General features: G+C 26.4%; 1 protein-coding gene across 1 annotated transcript in view; it reads left to right on the top strand.

Moving 5' to 3' along the window:
• The first annotated feature begins 1,007 nt into the window (after positions 1 to 1,007).
• Positions 1,008 to 10,787, top strand: part of LOC111633761 (tight junction protein ZO-1-like) — a 108,597-nt gene continuing 98,817 nt past the window's right edge. The window contains exon 1 of the mRNA XM_023378381.1: positions 1,008 to 1,195. Coding sequence (XP_023234149.1) covers positions 1,145 to 1,195 — 51 coding nt within the window. The 5' untranslated portion in view covers positions 1,008 to 1,144. The remainder of the gene's footprint in view (positions 1,196 to 10,787) is intronic.

Raw genomic sequence — 10,787 nt, 5'->3', positions numbered from 1 at the left:
TTCTGAAATCAATGAATAATTTTTCTGTATTTTATTTGTTATTAAATTATTTCCTGATATGTTTGTATGAAGCTTACAAGTTAATAGATTAAATGTAATTTATTTATTTGCTTTAGTGATCATTCAATAACAATTAAGTCATTAAGCAACTGTAATGTTATATTAAATTTATTAATTAATATGTAATAATAATTTATATAAATAATAAATTAAATATAACATTACAATTAGAAATCATTAAGCAATAAAATAATGTTATGTTTGAAATAGGTTCTTAAATAGACAGAGAGAAATTTCAATAGCTGATCTGTATAGAATTACATAATTTTTACTAATGAATTATTTATGCTCTTTTAAAAAAATTTAAAGTGTTTTAAAGATTCTAAATAATTATTATATAATTTAATTAAAATTTTAAAAATATTTTAGACATTACTTTCATGAATTTCATATAGTAACATGGCATTTTTTGGAAGCATATAGCAAAGAAAAACCTTAAAAAATATAAATTTTTATTGTTTATTTTTATATTTTAATAAAGTAATTAATTTATAAATATTTCAAAATACTAAATTTGATTTTTTGTTTAAAATTTTTGGAATAAAAAAATATTTTGTATTTAATTTTATTTGTATCTTAACATTTGTATGCTAAGAAGAATAATCTAAAATATTCAAATATTCTTCTAAATTAACCTGAAATAAAATTCATCGTTTCAAAAATCAAAAGCATTTATTTATAGGAAAAATTAACTCTGTTTGACGCTATATAATCAAATTATCTAAGATTATCATTTCATTAAAAAAATAAACAAAAGGATAGAATAAGTTTGTTGACTTCAAAATGTTTTATTTTGTACTTATTTATAATTTCATTATAAATATTTTATTTATTTTAATGCTATTCATTTATTCATTAACATTTATAGTGTTAGTAATTATTAGAAGAATTTGATTTGAACATTTCTATCACAACACACTTTTGAACTTTGACTCGTACCACAACTCCCCTTGGATAGAATTTCACATTCTACTGTACTGAGTCTATTACTTAGCTGGTTGTTAATTCAGTCACAGTGGGGAAATTTCGTGATTTGCGTTCTTTTAATCGAAAAAATTGCCGACATGGCACTCATCAAAATAAAATGGAACAAGTGGCTTTGTGGATTTTGTCATGCCAGCAATATCTCACACAGGTAAGGTGTTCTAATGCATATGTTGTACTGTACATGCAGACTTTATTAATCTATCCGAAACCACACTCTTTGAGGATTTTTAAACTGGGGTATTACAAGATTGCGAATGACTAATTTCATAATGCTCTTTTTAAATATTAAACCTGTTAGGGCGTCTGCACAATCACTACTTCTAGAGCCTCCCAAACCTGTCGTTTGTTCTTAAGCACACCACCACCCGGTGTTGGGGGAGGGAAACTGTACATTCCAGTCTTTGCCTAACATTGAGAAGAGAAGTTTAGCATCATCTTATACTCATGAAGAGCTTGAAACTTCTGCAACATGATATCGTATTTGCAGGTGAGATGCTTTTGCACTTGTGTTTAATGTCTTCTCAATGAAACAAAAAAGAAAAAAGAAAAGAAAAAAAGGACAAATTACGGAAGTATCTAATTACATCAGATTTACCGTGATTCCTTTCTTTTAATTGGCATTTCTGACAACAGATGATTGTCTACTGGATAGAAAAAGATATTTTTTAATACTAAAAAAGTTTTGTACTTTTATTTGTTTTCAGATTAATTTATATCTGTTTTAATTATTTAATTAACTATTAAAGATAAATAGGCGAGAATTAATTTGTTACCATTTTCTTTCATTAATAAGGTTGATGTTCTTTACAGATTAGATTACTTTCTTCTTTAATTGCCTAATTATTTGCTATTAAAAACGATACTTTAAAAAGCGAACATAATGTTTATATAAAGCATAGGAAAAGGTACTGTACTGTACCGTACAGTACATGTGAAGAAGATAAGTAAATTGCCTAGATGAAGTGATCCATTTTTAAAATTCTCTCTTCGCCTTTTAAAATAAAAATATAAAGACAATAAGCATGATTGATGGATAAAGGAAGTTTTTTGCAACTTACCGATCATATATACTTTACACTCAAAACGAATAGCGTCAGTGTAGTTCATCTTCCTAAGCCCCATCCGTTTGCCTTCTGGCGAGACGCGGTCCCAATAAACTACACCTGAAGCGGAAGTAGATATGCAATTTTTTATGTAACGTATACGTACAACATTATCAGAAATTTAAGTTTATATATATATATATTTTTTTTACTGTTCCCGCGGCCGAATTGTGAAGAGTCCTTGTACAACCACAAAGGCAGAACTAGCGAGATAGACAAGATAAATGGGGCCTTGGAGGACAAGGGAGCTTTAGTGATAGCGACTGATGGATGGTCACTAATGTGGGTCAGATTTTACAGAAGCTGCCAAGAATCGCTGTCATCCGTGAGAAAAGTAACGGATGTAACGTCTAGTTAATTCCGGTCAGTGAAGATTCTATTGGCTATCAACTGAAATAACGTTTTAGTATATTTCTTATAAGAAATTATTCAGAAGTTTCTTCAAAGTCTAAACTACTTTCTTCTGTTAGAAAGCAACTTCTCCAAATTTGCTCTCCCTGATGCTGGAATTAAATAAACGTTGTTGTCAATTTGAATGTTTTATGACCTCTATGTTAAAAAATATATAAATTTTAAATAGTTTTTCTTATAAATATTTTACAATACTTCGTAAATTATAAGAATTATAGGAATAAAACTCAATCGATATTTTCATTAAGTTTAAGTGTCATTTATTAAGATTTTTATCTTTCTTGTAATGTTCGGTTTTTATTTTTCTATGAAAAATAAAAACCGAAAATAGTAGAAAAGCAGGAAATTAAAATTTAATTACAAACAATTTTTAAATTTCTTCTTTTCAAGAAATATTATCTGGAATCTATTTATATAAATTAGAACAAATTATTTTCTCACATTAGTTATAATTTGCAAAGGTACGATAAAATTATATTCAATAATTAATTACACGATGATTATAAAGGTGATGCTAAGTTTTAGGCTATATTATCACTTTTATGATAATTTTTAAAATAATACGCATGAATATAAAAGTAAAACTATTCAGTTTGTAATAAATAATTGTCAGCATTGTAAATTTCAACAAGACTGAAATGTACACATACATATGTACACAGGCATACATACATTTCACTGTATACAGATATATACACTTATGTATACTGGTATTTAAATTTTGTAGTTTAGAAATAGATTCTATAACAATTATACATTAAGAATACATTTCCGTTCGAAATGTATTCTAGATGTAATTATAAAATGAAATAGAATCTCTTAAACCAGTCCTGAGCAACCCGCGGCCCGCGAGATCCTAATATGCAGCCTCAGGAATTTGGTAACGTAATTTTCCAGTTTCTGCCTCGTGCCATTATGTAATCCTAATTAGGCTGATATTCGTGACGAAGAATAAACTATATGTTACTAGTTTGCCTATCATTAATGTATATTATTTTAGTGCCCAGTTTACTGTCAATTAGGAGTATGTTGGTACTCAGCAGACTTAATTATAAAGCTTGCAATTCCGTAAAAGAAATGTATGCGGCCAACCAGAAATCTACGAAGTTCACTTGCGGTCCTCATCTAGAAAAGGTTGCTCATCACTATCATAAATTATATATACCAAAAATATAAATTACTTCCGAATGCCCATTCAAATTGATCATATAAAATTATTCTCGAAATTTTAAATTTATATTTAATATATTTCTGCTAGTGTTTTTAATAAAATTGAAATATTGCTAAACATGAATGGAACGTATGAATTTAATTGACTCAACACAGAATAATGACGTCTTTATCTTTTAAAGCTAATTATCTTGTATCATTTATACAAGATGATAATTATTAGTGCAGTTACTACATGTAGTTATATCCTAATAATTACTGTTATGAATGAATGATTTTAATCATTTTAATTACATTAATATTATAAATATGCTTATATATAATTTAAGAATATTATCAATATGTTTCACAAAAAATGAAATGTTTTAATAAAAAACTAATTATATAAGTTTAAAATAATTTCAGAAAATCATATCTGAAAATATATTTTTTAATAGCATTTTATATTCGGAATTTTGTACATGTTTTGCTATATTTACAACATTATCATTGTGTATTTCATATATTGAGACTTGATATTTATATTTTGTAATATAAACATTATGTTTTTATTTAAAAGAAAAAATTAATGATCAACATTAAGTTTTTTCCTAAACGTTATTATAATTATAATAAATAAACATGGAGAATGTTTAGCATTCGATATGAATACAAAGTATTGTTTTAATTAAAAATTAAAACTTTTATTTATTATTAATAAGAATTTTCATACCGGTATATAATTATGTTTTTGAATTATGACCCATTTCATAAATTAAATCTTCTTTTAGAAATTATTAGTTAAATGCATAAAATATGATTATTTTGAGATAAAATTAAATTGTTATTTAAATATTTTATTTAATAATGCTTATTTTTCTATTAGACTGACCTTTGTCAGAATTATCAAATTCTTATAAAAATTGAAAATATTTTTCCTTATTTTCGCAGAATTGTACAATTGTACTATAATTATTTTATTTAAAAAAAACCACACAAACACACAGATACATATATGAGAATTAAAAGTTGATGAAATAAATTAGCATAATAAACGTTTATTGAACCGAAAAAACGATAATCTGTTTGTTTTTGCATTATTTTTTAAATTTTTTTACTACCTTAATATACTGTACACTTGTTCAGTTTATACGTAAGCTCGATTTAGATTACATCTGTCTTTTATTTAAATTTTTCTTGTAGAGAATAATCTGTGCTTTTCAATCGTTTTTGATTTTGCAAAGTTCTATCCAAGAAACAATTACTGTAATTTTATTCTTGATATTTCAGTAGACATCAATATATATATATATATATTTCATGTATTTAATAATTAATGCAAATTTTTACATATTATTTATAAAATTAATATTTTAATTCTTTTGAATNAATATCTTGAAAAATTGCAAAATTTATAATTTAATAATTAATGCAAATTTTTACATATTATTTATAAAATTAATATTTTAATTCTTTTGAATAAAATATTATTTTGTTAGCATTTACTTGTTCATTGGAAAGAAATACGTGTATAACCTGTTATTTCAAGTTATACCATTATCCCTCTTTTATTTTAGAAATTTGTGATAATTTTTAAACACTTTAAACATTTTTTCTAGATGAAAAATGTATTATAATTGAATATGTGAGTGCTGTTTTTGTTCTATGGAGGACTTATCACACACTATTGATGCAGCCGGAGAAATCACATAAGCCTAGTGTGTGTTAAGTCCTCCATAGAGCCAAAACTTAGCGCTCACATATTCAATTATAGTAGACTAATATAATAAAGACAAAAAGCAAATCTCTAATCTGAATGAAAAATTTATTATTTATTTTTTTCCAACTAAACTAAACATAATAATTTCGATTGAAATTTAGTAATGGTAAATGGAGATTGAATCTCTATTGATCAATTATTATTTCCAATGTAGTTCTATTATTTCTAATGTGTTTCTCCTATAGTGTATAAATGTATAAATCTCTATCATGATTAATTTTATGAATTGGCATAAGAATTATTCCGTTTTATCTATTTTATTATGATTATGATACTGAATTTTGTTTGAATACAAATAATATTGAATGAAATTCTCTGACATGGATACGACTTTTTTAATGAGTTTTAAGAGTGATTGTTTGTAATTAAAGCATTAATTATTTCGTAACCCAATGAGATTTCTCATCAGCAACTCAAAGACTAGAACTTTATTTTTTTTTCTCCAAAAAATATTAAATAACAACATCTTAAATTGATTTTAGCTGTTGAGAATTATAATTTTATTATACTGTTCAAATTATTCTCATATGAGATTTAAATTAATTTTCGAAAACACTTTTTTTTAACCCGCATGGATATCTTAAGATATATTACTTTTATATTGTAGCGTACCCAGGGAGGGGTCCCGGGGACCCAGGCTCCCTTACCTTTGTAAATAAATTAATTAAGGAAAACATTTGAATGTGACAAATGCACTTATACAGACGTATTTACAATACCTAAGAGTTAATTTTAATCCACAGTGCTAGTGGGTATATCCACAATAGTATAGGGGTGAATTAGGTTTGCACGTTAAAATTCCTCCTCCCAAATATCGGTTTCAGTTACGCTACGGCTTTTATATCGAGAAAAAAGCTTACAAATATTGACAAATTAACTTTGTTTCCTTATGAGTTAGTTTTTATCTTTAAATCCATAAAAGTACATCAATGAATAACTTATAAACTTGACTTTGAACTGATATAAAAATATAACAAAATTATTTTACAAGAATACAATCGATTTAATTCGAAAACTTTCGTAAAATTAAAACTGTAGTTGTTCTATAATACTTGTAATTAAATCAGAAAAATAATTAAAAATTTTATATAAAAAGTTAATAATAATTGATCATTGTAAATAATTATTTATTTGTTTTCGGATGATGATGAAAATCCATATTGTCAGAAGGCCCTAAATGAATTTTAGAATAATAAAAATAATTTTTCTATCTGAAATGTAATTAAAAAAAAAATACATGTACAAGTAGTAAAATGATTAATATGAAAGACAATTATAAAACTTAACAAATCTCAAATATAAGAGACTATTCCTCATGTGATTTAATTATTATTTTCAGCTTAAAATTTTTAAATTATATTTGTGTGGTGGTTAACATATTATGTTAGTGAGGTTACAATCATTTTTTTTAATGTTAAATAAAATATTACTGAAATAAATCAATTGTAAAACTTAATTTAACATATGTATCTACATTCATAAGCACATACACGTAGGTATAATAATACAAAAAATTACACGTGTAATAGATTTATGAGAGAGTTTATATGTATTAAAAAGTAATCTAATCTTTGAATCAGTGATTCTTCTTTTTCTTTTCCGTTAGCAGTTGGTAGTGGTATTCTTATCTGATTTGTGACACATCTTTCCATTTAATCTTCTAAAAGGTTCAACCTTGCAGTTCTTTTAAGTAATGTTTTATATCAATAAAGTACAGTTGTAACTGTTTTCTTGAATTTCCTGTGCACAGGAAATTGAAAGTATGTGAAATTACTCGTTTTAGAATACACATTTTACAGAGTATAATGGATCAGAAATAAAAGAAAAACTATTATTTAATACAAATTTTATAAATACCAAAAAAGCTTAATTAATATTCTTGATTTTTATTTTATCCTTTACTTTCATGTATAAGAAATTTCAGAATTTGATTCAAAGTCAATTTGGATCAAAGTTCACCTTTATAATTTTCTTTCTATAAATATCATTATCTAAAGTAAATGCAAAGAAAAGTAATAATTAAGGCTAGGATATTTAGGCACTAAAAATCACATAAGATATAACTTATTTTACTAAAACTAAATTATCCAAACTGGAGCGAAATGCAGCTTGGGTGTTATAATTTTAGTTAAATTCTATCATACAAATCTATTTTAAAATAATAATATTTTTTATTGTTTTGAAATTTATTTAAAAATCAACTGTTCAGTTTTGAGTAAACTGTTTTGGAGGATATTGATTTAAATCGAATTAAAATATGAAGTCTGCCAGACCTGCATATGTTATGGTAAATATATGATTTATATTTATCCATTATTTCCTACATATTGAAAATTCAAAAACTTTCATTTCTTTAGCTTCCTTTTCTATATATATTATAAATATAACACAGACATAATGTAATGCTTACATTTGTCAGTTAATTAAATCAGTTATAATTTTATAATTAATTAATTTTCTCCTTTAAANCCCTACATTTATATATATAATAGAATATACGTAACCCTCAACATATGCGGTCGGACAGTACGGTTTCGGTTAATGCTGAAGGAAGTTTAACGTTTCTAAACTCGGCAAAGCTCAGAGCTAGCAATACTATTGATAAATCGATCACTTATCTCCACCAGAAAGATAAACTTTTAATTTTTCTAGTGCAGTACTCTTATTTGGATAGTTTAATTCATAATTTTCTCATTTCTACAAACATTTCTGTTTTAATTCGTCAGCTTTTGCGAAAAACTTTACCAGGAAAAAAATGAAAGCAGCAACTGTATAGGCGACACTTGATAAATATTTTGTTTGATTTTTAAAATTTTTACTTCATGTTTTTTGCCTTCTTTAGTGGTTAGTCTAAACCAGTGTTTCCCAACGTGGGGCCCATGTCCCACAGGGGGGCATTGGATTGTTAAGAGGGCAATTCGAAAATGGACTCGTCCAGAGTTTAAGTTAACCGTATAGCCGCTGTATATGTTAGGGGGGCATAAGAATTTTAGAAAGGCTTAGGTGGGACCTAGCACAAAAAAGGTTGGGAAACACTGGTCTAAACTCTTCATCAATCTTTAAAGATTTGGTATATGTCTCTTTAATCCTAATTAGTAAAAATGGTAGACTTTGTCTCAGATATTAGGTTAGGTACTAATTATGAAAAATACGAATGCGATAGAACATGATACAAAACTCGTATATTAGCTAAATCTTGACATTGTTTTTAATATAAATGAAAAACAAAAATACTTCCCGTTAGATCCTTCAAAAAATCGATAAAATTCATCGCACGGATAAAACGAAGCCTTAATACTAAAAACCATTTTCTTACATTGTTAGTTGCAGAAAGTTTCAGAAATTATCTCGAAATTAATCAAATCTCATTCAGGATACTGCGAGATGTTTACATCTGTCAAAATGTTGACATCTTTTTGTTATTAAAATATATTATGAGTTTCATGGCTAATATAAAAACACATTTTGAATGACTATAATTAATTTAATTTAATTCAGCGTTTTCTGGAACTTACGGAAAATGTATACATTTCCTTAAGTTCCAGAAAACTATGAATTAAATTGTTGAATTTAACTGTTAAATATATAGATGTGACGAATTTTAAGAAATGTCTGAACGTGGGAAAGTAATTACATTAAAAGGAAAGAAACTGTTTCCAAAATCAATCTAAGGATAGAAGCGATACCTTAGATAATAGGGATAGAGTTTGATGATATTCATTTCCAAATCTTTTATTAAAGGAGGATACTGCAGACCAAAGACATAATAAAATAGCTCCGTAGTGACTGAAACATCCCGTCTCTTTCTCTCTCTACCCGAATTTATTTTATCGCAAAGGTTTATTACGAGAACACAACAACAAGAGATCTGAGCATCATAATAGCACCGCGTGGAGCAGTATATTGACAACTATCCTGTCATCATCGATAATAAACTGTGATCATGCAAAGGTTTTATATGTTTATGGTAATGCTACAATCGAAAACAAAATATTAAATTGAAATTTTTGTTGTTTGATGTATGCTTCAATTTTTGTTATTAATATAGAGTTATAGCCCAAAAATCGTTCCAATTCACAATAATTATTTATTGATATGATTNATAACCAATATTATATATTATATATATATAAATTTTTTTTACTATATGTATAGTAATCCCTGTAAAATCCAATCTAATACTTCTAAGCAATGAGAGGGAGGAACCATAACTAAGAGATAGCCTAGAGTTTTTCTATTGATCCTGATTTGAGCTCTTGTGAAACTTGGAGAGTAACAAGAAACTGTCATAGTAAATCTTTTCTCTATTCAGATGAGTAGCAATTTTGAAAGAAAACACAGCAGCTAATCGTATGCAATCACTCACTTATAAGATATAACTTTATCATCATCTATAGTAAACAATAACAATGTTTATTAACAACTTATAAAGATGATTTTTAAAAAAGAATTTCTTAATAATGATAAGCCATTTTTCTTAACTCTAGGAAAAACTCTAAACTTTAGAAAGTTTTTCTTTGATATATATTAATTTTGTATATCTATGTAGACAGAGTAATTGACAGCTAATATTATGACTGTATTTAGAGTTATCATTGCATTTAACTTAAATTTTTGATTTTCGATTGTTGGATAGTAAAATATACAAGATAAATATTTAAAGAAAAATTTTTTACTGTTGCAGGGACACTGTCTAATTGTCTTCCACCATGGTTAGAGATCATAATGGCATCAGCACCATATTTCAAGGCTAATATGGCATCATCCTCTAAACAAATGTTTAAATCAAACATGATAAATTTTATATGTTTACCACTCTTCATATACTTGTAATGTTGAATATAATTAAAGTATTAGAGCAAATTATTTACAATGGCCGTTATACCAGTGTTTTGTGGTGTTAGCTACTAAACACTGGTATAACTGTGTTTAGTGACTAACACTAGTAGCGGGTTATAGGTTTGCACTTCTACGGATGTGCAGCGTGGATGGTTTCCGGGCTTTCTTCTTGTGTCGAACACCTAAATAGGGGCCAATTTTCCATAGAAGTCCTCCCGGGAGGCATCCTTTGGCAGGTCGTTTATATGTCGCTTTATTTCGTCAATCCAATCCAATCCAAATTTTTTATATGGGATTATATAAATTTCGTTTTTTAACATTTGTATAAGAACAATTCACGGAAATTTCATTTTTCAAGTCAGATAATTAAATACAGTTAATTGTTTAAAATAGATTTTAAAATACATTAACTCTCAAATAATCGATTTTGAGTATTTTTCTTCTTCTTCTAAATAGAA

This window comes from Centruroides sculpturatus, unplaced genomic scaffold (assembly GCF_000671375.1).
Source record: "Centruroides sculpturatus isolate CEXI.00-Female unplaced genomic scaffold, Cexi_2.0 scaffold873, whole genome shotgun sequence".
NCBI lineage: Eukaryota > Metazoa > Arthropoda > Arachnida > Scorpiones > Buthidae > Centruroides > Centruroides sculpturatus.
The sequence above is the reverse complement of the archived record's forward strand: the minus strand, read 5'-3'. Positions and strand labels throughout refer to the sequence as shown.